The sequence below is a fragment of the Rhinoraja longicauda genome, chromosome 30 (assembly GCF_053455715.1).
Source record: "Rhinoraja longicauda isolate Sanriku21f chromosome 30, sRhiLon1.1, whole genome shotgun sequence".
NCBI lineage: Eukaryota > Metazoa > Chordata > Chondrichthyes > Rajiformes > Arhynchobatidae > Rhinoraja > Rhinoraja longicauda.
The window spans coordinates 24,888,348-24,912,393 of record NC_135982.1 but is presented as its reverse complement, the minus strand read 5'-3'; the positions used below and the strand labels follow the sequence as shown (position 1 = coordinate 24,912,393).

The following is a 24,046-nucleotide window of genomic DNA, read 5'->3' as shown; positions in this document are numbered from 1 at the left end:
CGAACATTGGAAAATGATCTCCAATGCGCCCACAATTTCTAGAGCCACCTCCTTGAGTACCCTGGGATGCAGACCATCAGGCCCTGAGGATTTATCAGCCTTCAGTCCCATCAGTCTACCCAACACCATTTCCTGACCAATGTGAATTTCCTTCAGTTCCTTCGTCACCCTAGATTCTCTGTCCCCTACTACATCTGGGAGATTGGTTCTGTCTTCACCTTGTTCCCCATAATAAATTCACCCGTTTTTATCTTCAAGGGACCTACATTTGTCTTAACTAATCTTTTAAGACAATGTACAACAGGAGAATCTTGAATTTCAGTGAACATTATTAGTCATTATACTACATCTCATCTCACACCATGCAGAGAATGTGTTAATTTGCTTAAAAACTTTTGTTCACATGTACTTTAACTTAATCTCGATTTTTACTTCGTTTTTACCTGGAATATTTTGCTCATGTCCTCAGAATTTCGTTGTTGTGCCACGTCACAGAGTTTGGCAGTGATGTCAATCCTGCGACAGATATCCATATCCACTTTCATGGCCTTCTCTTGAATCTTGGTATCCAGGTCAGACATTTGCTGAAGTGACATTGAAGATGACTCATAAAAGCTGGGCTAAAATTATGCTTTTCAATTCAATGATTCAATGCACCGAGTCTTTTACCCTGGGCAGGTGAGTCAAGAGCCAGCAGACATAGGTTTAATGTGAGGGGGAAAGATTTAATAGGAACCCAAAGGGCAACTTTTTCCACACAGAGGGCGGTGGGTATATGGAACAAGCAGCCAGAAGAGGTAGTTGAAACAGGTAGCATAACATCATTTGAAAGACATTTGGACAGGCACGCGGATAAGGGTTAAAGGCATATGGGCCAAACACAGGCAAGTGGGATTAGTGTAGATGGGGCATCTTGGTCAGCATGGGCAAGTTGGGCTGAAGAGTCTTTTCCCGTGCAGTAAGACACTACGGCTCGAAGTGAAACTCATCTTTAATTAATGCACTGATCAAATTAAATAACACCTGCTTAAGACAACCTCAAACTTTACAAAATCATTTTTCTAGTTTCACGTGTATAGCAATAACAGATAGCAACCTGACAACTTGGTTTCTGTGATTTATTATGTGCATTTCTGATTTTAAAACGTACAGAGGACAGGGTAGAGGTCGCAATGGCAGGGGTGGGGGGTAAGGAAGGAGAGGGGGCAGGTATAAAGAGGTGGGTAAGGGAGCTGGGGAGCTCCAAGGAGAAAAGAGGAACACTGGGAAGAATGAATGGAGGCAGGGGAGGCATAGATGAAGTGGATATCTATATAATTAATAGATCTGCAGAATCTATACAATAATCTATAGAATTTGCGAATAGAAAGCCATGAAGATGGAATTACAGCAGCAATTGTACTGTGAGATTCCTGTTTGAATTTCTGATTTCACTCTGATTCAGTTAGATTGCCATCTGAATTAAACCACCACAGAACATGATTAGGATTCAGCGACCTCATAAATGGGGTGGGGGCAGCACGGTGGAGCAGCAGTAGAGTTGCTGCCTCACAGCACCAGAGACCTATCCATGGGTGCTGTCTGTGTGGAGTTTGTATATTCTCCCTGTTACCGCATAGGTTTATTCCGGGTGCTCCGGTTTTCTCCCACACTTCAAAGATTTACAGGTTTGAAGGTTAATTGGCTTCTGTAAAATTCTAAATGACCCCTAGTGTGTACGGTAGTGCTGATGTACGGGGTGATTGCTGGCCAAAGGGCTTGTTTCTACGCTGTATCTCTAATCTTGGCAGTCTTTTGACTGAGCAATATTTCTAAAACCAGAAGTTTGCAGTTCTCAAATTACTATTAATAAAACCCCTACTCATAACCTTAAGCCTACCCTTCATTCTTTTGTGAAGTACCAGACAAAACTAAACAATGGCATTTTTGGATCCAAGCTGAGAATTTGTGCCAGCGAAGAATTCCAGGAACAGGCTTAACATTCCCCTGGCTTTACATTCATCACAACTATTTCCTACCAGACAGATGTTGGGGGAGGGGTGGGAAAGGCAAGTCATGAGGTGATGAAGCTATCTGACTTTGCCTTTTAATGCAATATGATGCACAGCAGTTAAATAAAAAATGTCTGAAATGTGAAACCTCTCCCCAAAATTACATGGCCACAATCCACTGGAACTACTACCAAATTTGGCATCAGAATAATCACATGGTAACTGCAATAACATCTTGCAAACCAATACTACCATGTCTGCAGTTAGAACTGTCTGAAGCCTCAAGCAACACTAATGAGAATTCCAGATATGGGAAATTTCTTAGCTTTTACTCAGGATACTGTAACGGCCCAACAAGATCGTAATATTTGGAGTTTTTGTTAATATAAATTTACCCTCTGATACTTTATTCGATGCTTAAGATTATATCACAAACACTACACCTTAGCCAATTCTACTGAGCGACCATCTAGAATATCCAGTCAAACATGATTCTTAAAAATATCACCTGCTGAGCTTTTCTGTTACTAAATTTATTCAGAAGGTGATTAGCTCAGGCAATCTTCCGCCTAATTAACTCAGCAATATAAAGATATTAACTTAAAAATGTCCTATTGATACTTTTCCAAAATTAAGACAGCAACAATGCTATCCATGAGAAAAATCAAACCCAAATTTGTCTCCCACTAGCAAGTTGGACCCTCCTGGGAACCACAAAATGGATATCATTTCCAAGCAATAACTCCGCACTAGCTCCAATTTCAATATAATTTCAGCTCTGCGATTGGAGTTCATATTCAATCCGTTTTGCTGTACTTTGTGAAGTATAAAAAATATTTAAGAACGTGCAGTGGGGTCAGCGTGTAAATGTGTAATTTGCTCCTTGCACAATGGTAGTCGGGTTTTCCGTTTCAGTCTGAACAAAAAAGCAACAGCTTACCCATAGGGAGCATAAAAAGTGACCTAATCATCTAATCAGTCTTGCACCAGTTAATAATCTGTTCAACCGCTACGTTAAACAATATACGATTTCCATAGACAGGAAAACATGTGGTCAAAGGAAGTTTTTAAAAAAGATTCAAAAATAAGTGCAAATTATCAGAAATGACTGATCACAATTTAAGAGAGTTAACAGACAGAATTAACATTCCCAGCACTACAAAAATTGAAGCTAAAAAAACAATGACTGCAAGAAGTTTAGTTGAAAGCATAAGTTTTATGAAAGCAAAAAAAAAGAAAGGATAATGGAGAGATGCCCTTCCAAGAAATTGACAAAGACTTTGTAACGAATGAAAGGACAGAGTAGAGATACATACAAATTGTGTGTTAATGTGTGTAGATCCAAGAACCCACACTTCCTGCCTGCCAACCAGTTCTCTATCCATGTCAATACCCTGTGCTCTCATTTTGCACACTAATCTTGTGTGGGACCATGTCAAAGGCTTTTTGAAAATCCAGATACACCACATCCACAGGTTCTCCCTTATCCATTCTACTTGTTATATCCTCAAAAAATTCCATAAGATTAGTCAAGCATGATTTCTCCTTCATAAATCCATGCTGACTTAGACCGACCCTGTCACTGCTTTCCAAATGCGCTGCTATAACATCTTTAATAATCAACTCAAGCATTTTTTCCACTACTGATGTCAGGCTAACTGGTCTATAATTCCCTGATGTCTCTCTCCCTCCTTTCTTAAAAAGTGGGATTACATCAGCTACCCATCAATTTCACAGCAATGAAAGATGTTCAAGGATTTTAAAGAGGTTCTGGGTAAATATTCTCTTAGCAGAACATTTAAAGTTATTGCGAGAATTGCTAAAGGGAAAACACAGATATAATTTTTACCCAGAGCAAGGGAGAAGTTTGAAATTCACTGCCTAAATGAGTGTTAGTGGTAGAAATCCTCATCATGTTTGACCAATAGTTGAAAATACTTGAAAAACTGATTTGCAAGGCTAACGATCGAGGGCCAGAAGATGGGATTAGATTGGATGGTTCACGTTTTAAAATCAGATATGACACCATGGGCTAAATGGGTACCCCCAATGTCATAGGTTTACTATGATTCTACAAATCTAAGATCGTCAATAAATCAAAAAGAATTCATAAGCAAGTTATTTTAAGGAGAGTAAGAAAACAGGACGTGGAGATCTGCATGAAGGAGATGGAAATGGAGACGCGTGATGAATTAAGGTGGGAAAAGGCTGGCGTGTAACATAACCACCGACACAAATACCGACACCGACCAGATAGAATTGCTGATCTCAAGCCCAAAAGACGTTAAGTTAAGGAAACCTTCCACAGAAGCAGTAGTTTTGAATACTATTCCACAGATAGCAGTGGATGCTTAGTCAATTTATGGTCTGACACTGAAAGATTTCTGTTAATTGAACTTAAGAGATGCAGAGGAAAAGCAAATATATGCAGTTAGGTCACAGATCAGTTATAATTTTATTGAATATTGCAGCAACGTTGAGTGGCTAAATGGTTCGCTCTGATAATATATCATATGGATACGCCAAGGAACAACTGACAATGTCAGCAGCCTGAAAGCAGGAATGGGAAGCGGGCAGGGTGAAAGAGGAAATTAATCAAGAATTTATTGTGGAGTGAATGCAGAAAGTAAGAGGTGCTTTGGTTGAAGAGGGGGAGGGGGTGATGAGAAATGGAGGAATAACTGCAAAATGAAAAGAATAGACACTGGGGAAGGGGTAGTTAGGGCTAGGAAGCAGTTCTACTAGAGGAGGGAGCATAGATAGCTACAAGAAAATGATAATCTTCATAGAAGTGAGAGCTAGAGATTTTATGAACTTAATTGTTTTGAGAACGGGGAGCTAGCGTGCAGGGTTGGAAAGGCATCAGGGATTGACATTGTTTTCAGGGTTCACCATGGAGTAGGTAAATTTGACAATACAAAACTTCACTTATTCACTGTATGAATTCAAATTTAGTGTTATATTAAAAACAATCATACCATATAATTTATGTCCTCTACATCAGCGGCTATTTACTCACCTTCAAAGTACTTACATCACTCATCAGACTCTTAAATACTACCAGCTCAGATTTCAACTTTTCCACTTTCTCATTGAGTTCCTTTTGAATGGCTTCAGCTTCTTGTGAATCCTGAGATTAAAAAGACATCTACATCAGCGACATTTCTGTATTTTCAGCTGCAGGCCCAAATTATCACAGAAAAATTATGAAATGGCTGCAAAAATGAGAGTACAGTTCTAGTTGTGATATTGCAGTCATGACATTTGAGATAGCTGTACATCAGCATCAAGTTGCAGAAAAACTTTAGTCAATCCAACATCACCAAATCTTTCCTGCACAGTGAAAATCATTAGACTTGCTATAGTGATGTTCAGGTTAAAAAAATTAAAACGTGATCCTGATTAGTTAAAAAACGATCCCATTGTTGTTGGAATTAAATTTCATATATACCCCAGCATATAACAGACCCATATAAAATAAGGCAGAACATGAATAGCTATGTATTAAAATGTTCTAACAGTAAGGAGACAGTACACATGTGTATATTAACAGAAAGGACAATGAGTTGATGCATTTAAATTTTTTAAAACATTTTGAACATGAAATGACAAAATATAGTGGAATGGATATTGAATACAAAGTCAGTCATGAAGATCAAATATATAAAGGGGTATGGGGAGAAGGCAGGAACGGGGTACTGATTGTGAATGATCAGCCATGATCACATTGAATGACGGTGCTGGCTCGAAGGGCCGAATGGCCTACTCCTGCACCTATTGTCTATAATTCAAATACAAGTAAAAATATGTCCAGGCATCATAAAAACTAAAGTACATTTGAAAGATGCAGTATTCGTTCTGCAGTCTCCAGTCCGACTGCCAATTGTATCCAGCAGCCTGCCTCCACAGACGTCAGCAACAGGGCCATAGCAACCTCTGCAGCAGGGCAGGTTGGTTTTGGTGGAGGGAGGGGGGGGGGGGATGGGGATATAAAAACCTGCAGCTATTTGCTGAAGAATCAGATTTCTGCACAATCTCTGAGAATAGTGGGACACGTGAATTCATTGGGAAAAAAAAATCAAATGATATGGAACTAAGCCAAAAGGATGGAGTTAATGTGCAACCAGCTACAAGGAAGTTCAATTATAGAAGAAAGGGTTCAGAAACCCGAACGCTTCTCATGGTTCGAGGCATTTACAAGCCTTACTTCCACTTTTTGTTGGCGTTTACTACGGTAAATGAGATGGCACAGTGGTGCAGCTGGTAAAGCCACTGCCTCACAGCACCCAGACCCAGGTTTGATCCTGTCCCTGGGTGTGTCTGTTTGGAGTTTGCACGCTCTCTGTTACTGCATGGGTTTCTACCGGTTTCCTGTCACATCCCACAGATGTGTGGGTTTGTAGGTTAATTGGCCTCTGTAAAACTGCCTCTAATGTGTCACGAGTGGATGAGCAAATAGGATAACATTGATCGAGTGTGAACGGGTGATCAATGAGCCATAGGGCAGTTACGAAACTGGAATTTTCTACCGCAAGAGGCCTGTGAAAACATACGTTTATTAAACAACATTTGCTTCTATCTGAAGATAGACAAAAAGCTGGGGGTAATTCAGCAGGTCATTTCTGGAGCAAAGGAACAGGTGACGTTTCAGGTCGAGACCCTTCTTCAGATGGCTCTTTTCAACCCAAAACATCACCTTTTCCTTTTCTCTAGAGATGCTGTCTGACCTGCTGAGTTACTCCAGCTTTTTATGTCTATCTTCAGTTTAAACCAGCATCTGCTGTTCATTCTGACACATTTACTTCCATCAGATGATTAAAGAATATTCTGTTTGTACTCTTACCAAATTTCCATTACCCCATATAATATGCACTTGCTAATTCCTTCCAAATCATTCATTTTAATTTCTTTGTAACCTCTATAAGAGTCACTTCATAGTCAACAATCTCATTTTGCAAGTCTGTCTTACATCAGGCCTTTCTGCATTTGACACAGTCCTATAACTATTAAATTGCGCAATTTAAATATTAACAATCGAAGGCCAGGCCAATTCTATCATTCCACATCCATTTGAAACTATTCAGCACAAAGAGTAAAGACGGAAATGTTTCTACTTTTTGGAGAGACCAGTGCAAGAAGCTGGAAATGCTACACAGTCAAAAATAAGTGCAACAGGGAAATCAAAAGTTTATTACTCAAACAATTTTGTTACCAAAACAGTTAAGCCCAAATAAACTGGAGTTATTGATTGGGACCCAAATAACACAAGAGGGAAAGTATAAAAAATGTGTAGAAAGAATTGCAGAAGTTGGTTTACATCAAAGATAGATACAAAATGCTGGAGTAACTCAGCGGGACAGGCAGCTTCTCTGGAGAGAAGGAATGGGTGATGTTTTGGGTCAAGGCCCTTCTTCAGACCCGAGTTACTCCAGCATTGTGTCTATCTTAAGTATAAAAAATGCTTGTTAAATGGATGAGGATTGGATAAGACAAAAATTAATTTAGCATCCTTCAATTTGTTCCAATAGCCCAATACTGTATGATCAATAACATTCAGACATCAGTCTGAAGAAGGGTCTCGACCCTAAATGTCACCGATTCCTTCTCTCCAGAGATGCTGCCTATCCCGCTGAGTTACTCCAGCATTTTGTGTCCACCTTCGATTTAAACCAGCATCCGCAGTTCTTTCCTAAACCTTCAGGTGAAATTGAATTCCAGTCTTAATTTAGTTGCTTACTAAACAAATCAGATTTTGCATTTAGTATAAGTGGAATTTTATTCAGAACTAGAAATTAATTTAATCTCATTTTTATGCCTCCTGTATATACCCAAATCCCAGTAAACCAATCCAGAATACACGTACATATTAACTTGCTCAGATGACTTGGCATATGCCAAGCAACATTTATATTTTTACTTATAACTTACCACCTGCAGTGCAGCTACAATCTCCTGCAGATGCTGCCTGAGGTTGAGTTCTTGTTCCCATCTGAAGGAAGAATACAAGTATGGTTATTACAGACCATATTAAAATAATCATTGGATTAACATCTTGCAATGCTTCATAACTACACTCGTTTAGTGAATAAGTTGTGTCCAGGGTAAAATAAAATAACTATGGGGGTCGTGTTCCACAATTGAACATACTTTAAATTATCTGCTGACACTGTAATCCCCAAGCACGTCCCATCATTAAAAACATATCCAAATAAAATCTGTTGCTTTGGCTTTCTTGAACATTACAAGAAAGAATGCAGCTATAATTGTTGGGCAGCAGTTTGTCAAAATCAACACTGTCAATGATTCATCTTGATGCTTTTCTCTGCAACCCAACATATCACGTCGCCAAATATAGGAATTAATAGAAAAAAAAGCAGCCAAACTTCTCAGATCATTTCAAACATTAAAGCAGTGCCAATATCAAGTAATACTGCAACTGTTAACAAGCATCTTTCATTGCGTTGCTGCACTGGTGGCACAGTACACAATATCGGAGAACAGGTGCAGGGTATTCTGCAGGGGATGGGTCAGCCAGAAGTCATTAGCCATACTGGAACCAATGACAAAAGAAAGGAATATGCCTTTACATGGCTTTATGGTTTTAGGGATGAGGTCGAAAACTAAAGAACATTTCCTCAAAGGTGTAAGCTCTGAACCACTGGTAGTCACAAATACCAGCACCAAATGCTGCCAGATGAATAAGGGATTGAAAATTAAAGCTGGTTAATAAACTGTATGGCTGAAGAAATTGTATGAGGGAGACAGATTAGATTCCCATAACACAGATCATTTGAGAGGTTAGGGAATCAAGACAGATGGCTTCTGAGCTAGAGTGAGATATACATCAACATAGGGAGATTCACGTGTGCTAGCTGCAAGTTTTATCTAACCCAGCAAGTGAGAGACACCAAAACACCAACTAAGGCTCTGGAATTTTGTGTGCTTCATTCAATGGGTCGAATTTTATTCAGAACTAAAAATACATCTAATCTCATTTTATTGTGTGGCATTCTTATTCTTCCAAACCAGAGATTACATGTCTAATTTACTTTTGAAAGATTGCCAATGATTACAATGTATGCAGAGTAGATTTACAAAAATGATGCAAAAGATGAAACACTTTATTGTATGCAAGATTAGAGGCAGGGATTATTCTTCTTGGAAAAGGTGATTTAGTGGAGGTTCATAAATTCATAAATTATAGGAACAGAATTAGGCCATTTAGCCCATCAAGTCTACACCACCATTCAATCATGGCTGATCTATCTTTCCCTCTCAACCACATTCTCCTGCCTTCTCCCCATCACCTCTGACACCCTTAAACAAGAATCTGCCCATCTCCGCCTTAAAAATATCTACTGACTTGGCCTCCACAGCCGCCTGTGGCAATATATTTCACAGATTAACCACCACAGGTGTTCACAATTAATGACTGGCTTGAATAGTAACAGTTTGAGAGAAATATTGAACGGTAATCTGGAATTTGCTGTGTCGAGAGCAGCAAAACAGACTCAATCACAACAAAATTTAATACTCAGTGCTACGGAACAACTGACAGATGCTTTAAAAAATGATGGCAGGCCTGATCTTTGGATCAAAGTGGTATGGCCTAGTTAATTGAAGATGCTACATATTCCCAAAATAACTATAACATAACAACAATTTTCACGCATTAGTCCATTGGTCTCTCTGGACTGTCTAGCCAATTCCCAAAGGTTTACCCTGGTCAATCTCCAAACACATTATCTGTCGAGTCTACTTGCTTGTAGGAACTGGTCAAGACCTTAAGAAAAAACCTATTTTACAGTTTCAAGTTCCACATGATTATATTAAAATGCTTTTAACCAATACAAGTAAACAAGGTTTAGTTTAGTTTATAAAGCTCGGAAACACGGCCTTTGGCCGTCCAGCGATCCCCGCACATTAACGCTATCCTACACACAATAGGGACAATTTACATTTTAATATGAAACCAATTAACCTACAAACCTGTATGTCTTTGGAGTGCGGGAGAAAACCCACAGGGGGAACATACAAATTCCGTACAGGCAAGCACCCACAGTCAGGATCAAACCTGGATCTCTGGTGCTGTGAGGCAGCAACTCTGCCGCTGAGCCGCCCTAGTTTAGAATGTTTGCATTTATTAATCTTTCTCTTGATTTTGATCTGCTTTATTTGGAGCAATAACCTCCTATTCGAGAGACAACAGACTCCAGTTCAGATCTATAATCAATGGATAGAGATAAAATTCACCTCCTGAAAATTGAGATGCAAACAGCTAATAAACGTTAATACTTTTTCCTTGGTATATCCAAATGGATTGGCTCCTTTGTATAGTTCTTTCTACATACAATTGCAATTTGAGAGATAGCTTCAATTACTTTTATTGCCCTCTAGCTATTTCCACACTTTCAAAGGTGTTCTGAGATATTCATCAAAAGGGTTGATAAGGTTAAAATATTCTCTTGAAGGGTTATTATTTTTTAATCAATTTGACTCCAAAGGGACTCTGCCTACCCCAACCAAATGCCTCAAATAAACGTTCTATGCCGGGAAAAACAGAAATACCAACTGTACATTGGACCATTTAGCTTGGGTTACTTAAAATGTCCTGGCTAACTTTATAACAATAATCTTTTTCGATGCTGCAAGTACCATATCATAAAACCAGCAGTGGTCAAATCAGCGAGAGATAAAATGTGGCAAAATGAGATGGAAAGACTCAAGGATGCAGAGAAAATATGTCCAAAAGGAATATCCTACAGTTAATAACATGAGACAACAAAAAAAGTTAATTTGCACAACACAAAGGCACGTTTTAAAAAAAAAAGTGCAACCAGGACGATAAAATATATATATTCTCTCCTCGGACACCTCTCCCTTGTCCCACCGTGTGCTATTACCTTTTTGGAGATTTAAAAGAACAGTGGAACTTGTCTCGAGATAAGTTCAACATCAAAAATACATTACTCACGCTGGGTTTCAGTCGCACCGATTTAATTATGTCAAGATGTACACCCCATGTTCAAAATAAAAGGAAGAAATTCTCTTCTTAGAGTCATCAAATTTTGACGTATTTCAACTAAAATACCTTGGGATAATGCTTGTTACATTTAATAACGTAGCAGAATTTAAAAAAACCCTCAAATAACATTGAATTACAGTAATTTCCTCCTCCCTTTCCAAGGTGATTGAAAAGTGACTGGAAAGAATTCCGAGGTAAAAGATATGCATACATTTGGAAAGACGGGTTGATAAGGGACAGTGAGCATAGTTTATGCAAGGGAGATCGTGTTTCAGGAATTTAATCGAGCTTTTTTGAAGAAGTAATCATAAAGGTTGCTGAGGACAGGGTTGTAGACGTATCTCTTTTTAGCATGGTTCCAGATGGTAGGCAGCTCTGGAAAGCGAGGTCACATGGCATCCAGGGAGAGCTAGCTAACTGGATGTAGAATTGGCTTCTGATAGGAAGCAGAGGGTGTTGACAGAAGGTTGTTTTTTCATACTGGGGGCCTGTGACTAGTGGCTATCAATAATTACAGAGGGATCTTGATCAGCTGGACAAATGGGCCAAGGAATGGCGAATGGAATTAAATTCAGATAAGTGCAAGGGGTCAGGGAAGTCAAATAAAGGCAGGATCATCACAGTGAATGGCAGGACTCTGGGAAGTGTTGTGGAGACGATGATCTAAGTACATGTACACAGTTTCTGAAAGTAGAGTGGCGAAAGATAGAGGGGGTAGTGAAAGTAATAGGGCGGTGAGGCGGTTCTTGGTACACTGACCTTCATTAGTCAGAAAATTGAATATAGAAGTTAGGACATAATGTCATAATTTCATAAATCAGCGGTTGGTTACAATTATACAAGACATTGGTGAGGCTATACTTGGAGAATCATGTTCAGTTTTTGTCACCCTGCTGTAGAAAAGATGCCTTTAAACTGGAAAGGGTACAGAGAAGATTTACAAGGATGTTGCCAGGAATTAAGGGCCTGAGCTATAGGGAAAGATTAGGCAGGCTGGGATTTTATCTCTTAGAGTGCAGGAGGCTGGGGAGTGATCTAGTAGAGGTGTATACAATCATAACAGACAGGGCGCATGCACAGATGAACAAAAATCCAGAAATGTCAATATTAAAGGCTTCAATTATTCCAGTATCCATTGGAATAATTGAAGGATGTGATTTCCAGATTGCTACAGGCATTATTATAACGGTCATTTAACGGACAGTAGACAGTGGAATCTTGAGCAAAAAGCAAACTGTTTGACAACAGTCTTGAAGGGTCCCGATCCAAAACATAGTCTGTACATTTCCCTCCGTAAAAGCTGTCTGACCCACTGAGTTCCTTCAGCAGTTTGTTTTTTAATATTGAGTTTATTTCTGTTTTTCAGACTTATTGTACATGTGTAAAACTGCGAGATCTATGCTGTCAGGTGCTAGAAACATAGAAAATAGGTGCAGGAGTAGGCCATTCGGCCCTTCGAGCCTGCACCGCCATTCAATATGATCATGGCTGATCATCCAGCTCAGTAGCCTGTACCTGCCTTCTCTCCATACCCCCTGATCCCTTTAGCAAAAAGGGCCACATCTAACTCCCTCTTAAATATAGCCAATGAACTGGCCTCAACTACCTTCTGTGGCAGAGAATTCCACAGACTCACCACTCTCTGTGTGAAGAAATGTTTTCTCATCTCGGTCCTAAAAGACTTCCCCCTTATCCTTAAGCTGTGACCCCTGGTTCTGGACTCCCCCAACATCGGGAACAATCTTCTCGCATCTAGCCTCTCCAACCCCTTAAGAATTTTATATGTTTCTATAAGATCCCCCCTCGGTCTTCTAAATTCCAGCGAGTACAAGCCCAGTCTATCCAGTCTTTCCTCATATGAAAGTCCCGCCATCCCAGGGATCAATCTGGTGAACCTTCTCTGTACTCCCTCTAAGGCAAGAACGTCTTTCCTCAGGTTAGGAGACCAAAACTGCACACAATACTCCAGGTGCGGTCTCACCAAGGCACCTGTACAACTGCAGCAGAACCTCCCTGCTCCTAAACTCAAATCCTCTTGCTATGAATGCCAACATACCATTCACTTTCTTCACTGCCTGCTGCACCTGCATGCTTGCTTTCAATGACTGGTGCACCATGACACCCAGGTCACGTTGCATCTCCCCCTCTCCCAATCGGTCACCATTCAGGTAATACTCTGCTTTCCTGTTCTTGCCGCCAAAGTGGATAACCTCACATTTATCCACATTATATTGCATCTGCCATGCATTTGCCCACTGGCCTAATCTATCCAAGTCACTCTGCAGCCTCCTACCATCCTCCTCGCAGCTAACACTGCCACCCAGCTTCGTGTCATCTGCAAACTTAGAGATGTTGCATTCAATTCCCTCGTCCAAATCATTACACATGCTGTGTAATATTTAAAGGAACAAGCTCTAGGTTCCCTAAATAATTTTAAGTCGTTTCCTAATATACTTTCCTTTCAACATTCTTTACCCTAAAGCCGTCTGGATAATTTTAGCTCAATATTCACTGGTTACTAGGTTCATTCTTTTTTACCTAACCTGCAATGTTTTACATTTAGGATAAAGTTGATAACATTTGATTGTTTTTCTGTAAGCTATTGATCCTAACATGCAATCACCACATTGACTGGAGCATAATAACGATCAAGCTGTAAAAATGTTACTTTCTTTTATGATCCTGGTAAGTTCTGAAACACAATTGTGGGTAAAATTGTAGATATCTGCTTAAAACCAGAAATAATATTGAGTAGAGATCAAGCTTCCATGCTGCATTATGAAAATATTACTAGCCAATTTGTGATCCAAAATGGATGCAACCTAATTTACCCATTGTATTTATAACCGAGAACGTTATTTTTTTCTAAAAACAATCCACTCTTACAAATGGTAGACACAAAATGCTGGAGTAACTCAACAGGACAGACAGCATCTCTGGAGAGAAGGAATGGGTGGACATTTCGGGTCGAGACCCTTCTTTATCTTAAGAAGGGTCTCGACCCGAAATGTCACCCATTCCATCTCTCCAGAGATGCTGCCCGTCCCGCTGAGTTACTCCAGCATTTTGTGTCTGCCTTCGATTTAAACCAGCACCTGCAGTTCTTTCCTACACCACTCTTACTAATAATTGCCTAACAAATCTCTGCCTTTCCTTGCATCATTCAAGATGTAAATCGCGATTAATCACGTGTATGTGTTTCATGAAAATGTAGGGTACATTGGAGTTAAATCTAAAATCAAGATAGGGTGTTACATCTCATTCCTTCAAAGCTTATAAATAAATATATTAATTAAGCATTCACAATCCACCTATAGCGCAAGACCAAATGGAGAATACTAGAAATATAAACAAAAATAACAGGGAATTTGAAGGGATCAGAAATTAAATGCCTGCCATGTTTTGTATGAGGTATCATGCAATTTACTTGTCTTTATTAGTTAATGATATTGTCAATTAAAAACTTGGATGAAAATGTACAATTGTATTTCCAATTTTCCAAAGAGTGGAAAATCGGTAACTTGAATAAATGCTAGAATGTTTCTCGATTAATTTCCCAAGCTTACTACAAATCAATGTTTTATGGTGAAGGGAATGAGGAATGCTTAGAGTTCAGGAATCAGTTTAAACATGGGAAACAAAAATATCCTGTGTTAAATAAAGAGACTTCCAAACATTACACTACATTAGTATTCAGGTCAGAAAAAACAGCACTGCATTATTCTGGTTCTGAAAAGCCCAACTACAACTGGACTTCTTTGTAATGAACCTCTGAGTTCAAAAGAAGTTCCAGCATAAATAACTGAAAGGTTGAAGTTTGTCCAACACAACAACTTTGACATTTGTAATTTGTACTGCCAAACAAAAACTAGAAGGACAGAAGAGAAAGGTTTCATTGAAAGAATTTGAGGAGTGGTCTGATACACATTGTTTGTTGGCTGAATGAAAATCCCACTACAAATGGAGTAGCAGTTTTAAATACAATTTACCTTGGGGTATTAAATTTATATTAATCTATGGTCAACAGTTTGCAGAGCTGTCAACTTAACTTAAGGCCAATAGCTATGCTCGTGTGCCCATTTAAAAAAGAGAGGTGTATACAGATTTCCATAGCAATGTAAATGAATGTGAGAATTTCCAAAATCACACCAGTTCTAAAAAATATCAATGGAATAACTTTTTTTTCTTTCAATCTAGTTTTACACCTCAGCCTGGTTTAATAGAATGCTGGTGTTTTCCAGTTGCCCTTCTTGACCTTATACTTAGATTTTATTTTGGTTTCAAAGATGCCTTACTCGGCTTCTCCGCAGGTTAGCAGTTTGTCTTTGGCTTAGATGGTTGTATGCTCAATTGTGTGATATTAAAGCCATGGACACTTAAATACTCAGCTGAGTACTCCTCAGCAAAATTGTCTTGGCGACATGATGCTTAACTGCAGTTTTCTTTCAGGTGCTGCGAACACACAATTTTCCTGCTGATGCTCCATTTTGATGAATTGTTATTCCTTTATTCTCCCCCCTCAATGCTATTCCCAAAAGGCCATGTAAATAAGCTTGAATTTGATTCTAAAGTTTTAAACCAGCTTTCTCTTCTTTTACAGTAAAGTGACAAATGGATAATCAGAAAATAGCTGATTGTTATTTAGAAAGAAAAGAGTAATGAACATAGAAGGAACTGAGATTGCAAGGGAAAAAAATAAAAAGGCTCATTAATTATCTATTTATTTTCTTCTCTATGTTCTAGTAATCCATGTAAAGCGTCTTTGAGTGTTTGAAAAGCGCTATATAAATGTAATGCATTATTATTATTATTATTATTAAAACTGCCAAAAAATCAATAGGTTAAATAGTGCTGAATATATCATTCAGGAGATAACACAACTTGTTCAAAACCATTGTACAGGACACTGATATGGTCACTAAAGTTCTAGACAAACATTACTTCAGGATAAGAGGACCATGAAAAGGGTCAGAAAAGATTCATGAGTTATGAATGTTCACCAGGGAACTTTATTTTTGTCACTGCGACGAAGTGAATGATTGACTGGGCGGGAGAAAACGGTGGGTTATCATAAGTTTCAGAATATGAAAGCTTCGCACAGATCTTTTAACAGTGAACAGATCAATAAACAGGGCAGAGATAAGGTACAAAGCCAATGACGAAAGAAAAATCAGAACAATGGCTGCTTTAATGCACATGATCATTGGGGAGCAAATGATCATCAAAATGAGATTTTATATATAATTGAAAAGCAGAGCTACAGCTGAAGAGCTAGCACAAGAGGAAAATGCTGAGGAATCATAGAAACATAGAAAAATAGGTGCAGGTGTAGGCCATTCGAACCTATGAGCCAGCACTACCATTCAATATGATCATGGCTGATAATCTAAAATCAGTACCCCATTCCTGTTTTTTCTTCATACCCCTTGATTCCTTTAGCCCCAAGAGCTAAAACTAACTCTCTTGAAAACATCCAGTGAATTGGCCTCCACTGTGGCAGAGAATTCCACAGATTCACAACTCTTTTTTCCTCATCTCAGTACTAAATGGCCTACCCCTTATTCTTAAACGGTGACCCCTGGTTCTGGACTCCTCCAACATTGGGGACATTTTTCCTTCATCTAGCCTGTCCAATTCTTTAAGAATTTTATATGTTTCTATAAGATCCCCTCTCATCCTTCTAAATTCCAGTGAATATAGGCCCAGTCGACCCATTCTTTCATATGTCAGTCCCTCAATCCCGGGAATTAACATGGTGAACCTACGCTGCACTCCCTCAATAGCAATAATGTCCTTCCTCAAATTAGGAGACCAAAATTGCACACAATACTCCAGGTGTGGTCTCACCAGGGCACTGTACAACTGCAGGACCTCCTTCCTCTCGCAATGATGGCCAACATGCCATTAGCTTTCTTCACTGCTTGCTGTACCTGCCTGCTTACTTTCAGTGACTGATGTACAAGTACACCCTGGTCTCGTCGCACCTCTCCTTTTCCTAATCTGACACCATCGGATTAGTCTGAAGAAGGGTCTCAACCCGAAACGTCACCCATTCCTTCTCTCCAGGGATGCTGCCTGACCTGCTGAGTTACTCCAGCATTTTGTGTCCACCATTCAGATAATAATCTGCCTTCGAGTTCTTGCCACCAAAGTGGATCATCTCACAATTATCCACATTATACTGCATTACCATGCATCTGCCCACTCACCTAACCTATCCAAGTCACTCTGCAGCCTCCTAGCATCCTCATTGCCACTCACACTGCCACCCAGCTTTGTGTCATCCGCAAACTTGGAGATGTCACATTTAACTCCCTCATCTAAATCATTAATATATATTGTAAATAACTGGGGTTCCAGCACTGAGCCTTGCGGCACCTCACTAGTCACTGCCTGACATTCTGAAAAGGACCCGTTAATTCCTACTCTTTGCTTCCTGTCTGCCAACCAGTTCTCTATCTATGTTAATACCCTACCCCCAATACCATGTGCTCTAATTTCACACACTGATCTCTTGTGCGAGACCTTGTCAAAGTCTTTACGAAAGTCCAGATACACCACATCCACTGGCTCTCCTTTATCCATTCTACTTGTTACATCCTCAAAAAATTCCAGATTAGTCAAGCATGATTTCCCTTCATAAATCCATGCTGACTTTGACCGATCCTGTCACTGCTTTCCAAATGCGCTGCTATAACATCTTTAACAATTGACTCAAGCATCTTCCCCACTCTCTCCCTCCTTTCTTAAAAAGTGAGGTTACATTGGCTACCCTCCAGTCCACATGAACTGATCCAGAGTCGAGAGAACATGCCCTCATATTTCGCTTGGGCAGCTTACAGCCCAGCAATATGAACATTGACTTCTCCAACTTTAGATAGTTCCTCTGTCCCCCTCTTCTCCTCCCCCTTCCCAGTTCTCCCACTGTCTTCCTGTCTCCACCTATATCCTTTCTTTGTCTCGCCCCCCTGACATCAGTCTGAAGGGTCTCGACCCAAAACATCACCCATTCCCTCTCTCCGAGATGCTGCCTGACCTGCTGAGTTACTCCAGCATTTTGTGATACCTTCGATTTGTACCAGCATCTGCAGTTATTTTCCTACATTATTTCTGGGAGATTGTTTGTGTCTTCCTTAGTGAATCAAAAGGGAACAGGTTATTTTCCATCTGATAATGTATGACAGGGGATTAATTAATGATCTTATAGTAAACGATCTGCTAGAAAAGAATGAATATAGCAACAAAGTATTTAAAGGAAATTGGGTTTGCAACCAGCATCCTAAATTGAAATAAATGGCAATTACAGTGCTATGAGGCAAAGTTGGTGTCTTATCAGGAAAATAGACTAAAGGGTAAAATGGTACATCAGCAGTGACAGACATTTAAAAAGATATTTCAAATTTTCAGCAAATGTACATTTCAGTGAGGAAAAACAAAGCTCTAAGAGAAAGGCACCTTCTGAGGGTGGTGTCAAACTGGAAGAAATAAATAATATGAAGAGTAATGATCGGCTAGAAATTTTTGATAGCAGCAAAGTTTGATTGAAATAATTATTAAGAAGGAGATGATAAAGGATGATCAAAATAACAAATATAGAAAGTAAAAGCTTCAATCGGTATCAAGAAAATAGAGTATCTGACATGAACCATCAGAGGAAAAGGATGCAAATTAATTTTGGGAAATTTAGAAAAGGCAAAGTTTCTTATTATTGTGGATTGCTCTTCATGGTAAAAGTTTTGATGCAACTTTATAAGCGCTGATGAGAGAGCACCTGGAGTAGTGCACACAGTTTTAGTCTCCTTTATATCCAAGAAAGGATACATTTGTATTGGAGGTGGTGCAGAGATGGTTCACTAGCTTGATTCCTGAGATAAAGAGTTAACCCTGTGATTAAAAAATTGGGCAAGATCAACTAATATCCATTCTATTATTGAAAGACAAAAGGCGATCTTATTGAAATATGCAAAATGTTGAAAGGGACTGACTGGATGGATGATGAGAGGATGCTTCCCTCAGTGTAAATGCCAAGAACTAGGGGGCAGAGTTTCAGACTAAGGGGTCACCGATTAAAGACAGGTTTTCTTCTCCGAGAGTCGTGAATCTTTGACGTTCTAAGTTTAAGAGCTTAGGGACACAATCATCGAATGTATTAAAGTCAAGGATGGTCAGACATTTAAAATACAAGTGAATCAAGCAGTTTAGCAAGAATGGAAGAGTGATGTTCTAATATCAAAATTAGATTATATTTAACACCAGACGAGTCTTGAAGGGCTGAATTTGAAGCATCTTGCCTGCCAACATTCCAAATATCCATCAGAAGGAAGGTGTCATCATTTAGACTCAGCCCTGATTCTTTCACCCTTTACATTAAGTAGGTATCAACATATTGCAGCTGAACATTTTCCATTCTCTTTCACCTAATTTGCTTTATGCGAGATATACTTGGCAATAATTTGCAGATGCAGCATTTCTAAATTATCCCTTCAGTACAGGATCCAACCCAAAAAATGACATTGAACATTTTACTTTAATCCACTCGTTGGTATTTACAGAAGTATTCAAGGCAACCGGAAAGTATTTAATTCTTGGTGTGGCCTGCAAAGTTAAATAGTATGCAACAAAGGGATAATTACAATGGTGAGAAAGAATTTTAAATCCAACAGGATCTTACTGAAGCCTCCAGACTGGTTGCTATGCTGTGATGCTTTACTAAAGCAGAAAAAAAATAATTGAGCATTTGTAGAGATTCACCAAAAATGAGAAACACCTGGCATGAATCTTCTGCATTTGGACTGCAAGGGGAAATAGGGAGCTATCAGACTGCATATCGATTTATCTCTGCATTGTGCGCTCACTTTGTTGGTACATTGTTAACAAAATACCTTGATTTTTTTTTAAAACTTGAATAGCTCCTTTTAAAAGAGTAACAATTCATAATTTACCAGAGGAATATCCAGGAGCTGTTGAAAGCAGAATCAATTTTCCATTTAATTTGCGGAAATTACAATTTTGTTTTATATTCTACAACTAACTTCCAGCTCCTTCAGTCAATCTTAAATTACATAATTTAGTCATTTAGTAACACATCATTTAATAACACTACAATAAAACACTGCATATTTTAACCACAACTTCCACACATTTATGCAGCTATTCATTGTGCAGCTGAAGCCAGCAACAAACTGTCCTTTGATACTTGACAAAAGCAAACCATCTCAAAAGTCCAAACTCAGACCATGACACATAGCAATTTCTATACAGATTGGCCTGCTGACATAACTGTGAACAATCTTAAATTAGAAAATCAAGACTTCATTTTAAAGGATTTACATGTAAATCGCTCTTAAAGACGTGGTGATGCTGGTGGTGAAATTAGTTTAAATCAGCTTCCCCGAATTTTAAGCTTGTTTTATTACCTACAAAGAAAGAATAAAGAACCAACCCCAAAGCCCATCAATGTTGGCTCTCAACCTCACATTGCAGACAAACCCAGCTCAAGTTTCACATTAGTATGCACATCATTATGTGGTTTGTCCTACTGTTTGATACTAAAAAACAGTGATGGCAGACAACTTTGCATTGTTCCTGGATGAAATGAGGACCTTTATACACATATTGCACGTTTTATGGAAATCTCAATTAATAAATTAATTTCTTAGAACCTAGCAACATTTTATTTCAAATGCGACAGCCCTCCCTTGCACTCAAGAAACTTCCATCATAGTTTTTGTAAACCTATAAATGATTCAATGACCCCAATATCAAAAATACATTGTTTTTTTAGTTCTCTTATTGCTCATGAAGCTACAATTGTTCTCAAACTGAATTTATTCAGCAACCTTAAAAGGGATACTCCCTGTAAAGGAAGAAACTCCTAATTTTGATCTTTAATATCTTTACCCCCAAATTCCTGTAATTACCTTCTGCCAAATACAAAATATTTCCATTTGAATTCTAACTAAATATTGCAACAATTGACATATAAAACAAACACATACTCCTATAGTTATGTGAGCAATTCAAGGTACCACACCTAATGAATGACACATTCATTGCTTTTGAAAGGTAGGTTTGTAGGAAAAACTTCATTCAAATCATGAATGTATTTAAGATATTCAATCAAATTACTCTTAACTCAAGACAACCTCAATGGGTTGTCTAAAAATCAAGATCCCTTTTGCGAGTGAAGTTATAAAACAATTCAATATGTAAAAGACGATAAAAATCGGAACTCGTTTCTGTATGCGGCTATCTCTATGCTAAACATTTGCAAAATGTGTATTATTGGGATTATTAGATTGTTAACATGTTAAGGGATATGGAGAAAGAGGTTGGTATGTGGAGTTAGGTCAGGCATGATCTCATTGAATATCCTCTCTCTCATATAATAATACTTGATCATTCTAATTTATTTCTTGCAAATCTTCAGGCATCCCTTTTCAATTAATCATTCCATTGGCTTTTAATTTATATGGTGTTCAGGCTAGATAGAGCCGGTTCAATAACGGGAAATTACAGTGTTTTAGTCCAGTATCAGCAAAACACAGCAGGCAGATACATCATCCACCAATCTGCCGGCTGCTCCCTATTGGCCGACATTGCGCCAAGCTCCGCATTGAAAGCGGTCACTCACTTTTTCTTGTAGTCGTCTCGCTCTCTCTTCACTTTGGCTAGCACGTTGTACAGGGCCCGCAGTTCGGGTGTGATGGTGTCGATCTGAACTCCCACTCCGTCCGGTTGGGTCCAGGATACCCCAGGACCTTGCACAGTCTCTAGGCCGCCTCCCACCTTCCGAATGTGGGGGAAGCTCCAAATGGTACCGGGGAGGCGGCTCGGGTAATGATGAGGCAGAGAGACCGCACTGGGAGAAAATCCTGTACCGGAGGTGTAATTAGAATTAAGGTTGTAACTGGAACCGGTATAGGTACCCGGTGTGTAGCCGGAGCCGGTACCCGGGGTGTAGCCGGAGCCGGTACCCGGGGTGTAGCCGGAGCCGGTACCCGGGGTGTAGCCGGAGCCGGTACCCGGGGTGTAGCCGGAGCCGGTACCCGGGGTGTAGCCGGAGCCGGTACCCGGGGTGTAGCCGGAGCCGGTACCCGGGGTGTAACCGGTACCCAGGCCAGAGGTGTAGCCGGTGCCCGGGGTGTAGCCGGTGCCCAGACCGGGGGTGTAACTGCTGCCCGGGGTGTAGCCGGTGTCCGAGCCGGGGGCATAACCGTATGCCGAGTAGCTGTAACATGAGCCTAGCGTGAAGCCGGCACCATAGTCGAGTGGAGTCTGTGTGGCGACGGTCCGGGAGCGGCAGAGCCGGCTCCTCTGCGGTTCCTGCGCGGCCTGCAGCTGTTTCTCCAGTAGCTTGTTGCGCCGCTCCAGCTCATGGACCTTGGCCAGGAAGCAGCGGAAGCGCAGGTTGAGCGTCTTGAGATGGTTGATGTTGGAGCCCAGGTCGTTCCGCAGCGCCAGGGTGACGGGGTTCGGCTTCGCCAGGCCGCAGCTCAGCATCGTCGCCGGGTTCATGGTCGTGCCGACGCTCGGGAACTCAATGAAGCGGACACGGCTGGCGGCCCATATCCTCTGGTGGGTGGGTGGGGGTTAGTTGGTCACACGCTAAGACAAACACGACGCCGGGCCTGGCTCGGCCTAGACTGCGGGAAGACGCGGATCTGGGCCTCAACCACGCACTCAAACGCCGGTCCGGAGCGAATAACGGCGGGGCGTCTCGAGGCGACTGTAGTCAGCACTAGGGGCGGGGTCTAGCGCCAGCCCCGCCCCCAGCCCCGCCTTCGCGCCTCCCGCCGCCGCTGCCGCCTCGCCCCGCCCCCAGCGCCCGCCCTCCCGCCTCCCGCCGCCGCCTCGCGGACTGCACGAACCGTCGAGTCCTCCAACCGAAGACCCCTGGGCAAGAGCAGGTGCTGGTGGCGCTTCTTCCTTCAAGATGCCATTTGTTTTTTGTTTTTTTAATTGCCGCAGTACATTCTGGAAGGGAGGGGAGGGAGAAGATATGGAGGCGGGTTGAGCGTATAGAGGGGAAGATCTGAAGGGTGGGGGGTGGGGAGGTAAAGGAGTGAGGGGGGAAGGAGCAGCGGTGGGTGGGTGAGGTGAGGGAGGGGGATGAGGAGAGAGGTGGGAGGGGGGGAGAGGTGGGGGGGGGGATGAGGAGAGAGGTGGGAGGGGAGGAGAGGTGGGAGGGGAGGAGAGGTGGGAGGGGGGGAGAGGTGGGGGGGGGGATGAGGAGAGAGGTGGGAGGGGAGGAGAGGTGGGAGGGGAGGAGAGGTGGGGGGGGGAGAGGTGGGAGGGGGATGAGGAGAGAGGTGGGAGGGGAGGAGAGGTGGGAGGGGGATGAGGAGAGAGGTGGGAGGGGGATGAGGAGAGAGGTGGGAGGGGAGGAGAGGTGGGAGGGGGATGAGGGGAGAGGTGGGAGGGGAGGAGAGGTGGGAGGGGATGAGGAGAGGTGGGAGGGGATGAGGAGAGGTGGGAGGGGGTTGAGGAGAGAGGTGGGAGGGGGATGAGGAGAGAGGTGGGAGGGGAGGAGAGGTGGGAGGGGATGAGGAGAGAGGTGGGAGGGGAGGAGAGGTGGGAGGGGGATGAGGAGAGAGGTGGGAGGGGAGGAGAGGTGGGAGGGGATGAGGAGAGGTGGGAGGGGGTTGAGGTGGGAGGGGGGTGAGGAGAGAGGTGGGAGGGGATGAGGAGAGGTGGGAGGGGATGAGGAGAGGTGGGAGGGGGATGAGGAGAGAGGTGGGAGGGGGGTGAGGAGAGAGGTGGGAGGGGATGAGGAGAGGTGGGAGGAGGATGAGGTCGGAGGGATTTGGGGGAGGATGGATAATGAGGGGGAAGGATGAGGAAACTGGAAAACAGAAAAATAGGTGCAGGAGTGGGCCATTCGGCCCTTCGAACCAGCAACGCCATTCAATATGACCATGGCCGATCATCTAAAATCAGCACCCCGTTCCTGCTTTTTTCCCCATATCCCTTGATTCCTTTAGCCCAAAGAGCTAAATCTAATTCTCTCTTATAAACAGAAGGGAGGGAT

At 41.3% G+C, this 24,046-nt stretch overlaps 1 protein-coding gene across 2 annotated transcripts in view; it reads right to left on the bottom strand.

The window, feature by feature from the left end:
- The window catches only part of iffo2b (intermediate filament family orphan 2b), a 33,113-nt gene extending 10,378 nt beyond the window's left edge, over positions 1-22,735 (bottom strand). For both annotated transcript variants that reach the window (XM_078425181.1, XM_078425182.1), the window contains exons 1-4: positions 21,650-22,735; positions 7,920-7,980; positions 5,011-5,121; positions 444-584 (exon numbers count right to left, since the gene is read on the bottom strand). In XM_078425181.1, the coding sequence (XP_078281307.1) occupies positions 444-584; positions 5,011-5,121; positions 7,920-7,980; positions 21,650-22,533 (1,197 nt within the window). In that variant the 5' untranslated portion in view covers positions 22,534-22,735. The remainder of the gene's footprint in view (positions 1-443; positions 585-5,010; positions 5,122-7,919; positions 7,981-21,649) is intronic.
- Positions 22,736-24,046: the final 1,311 nt, after the last annotated feature.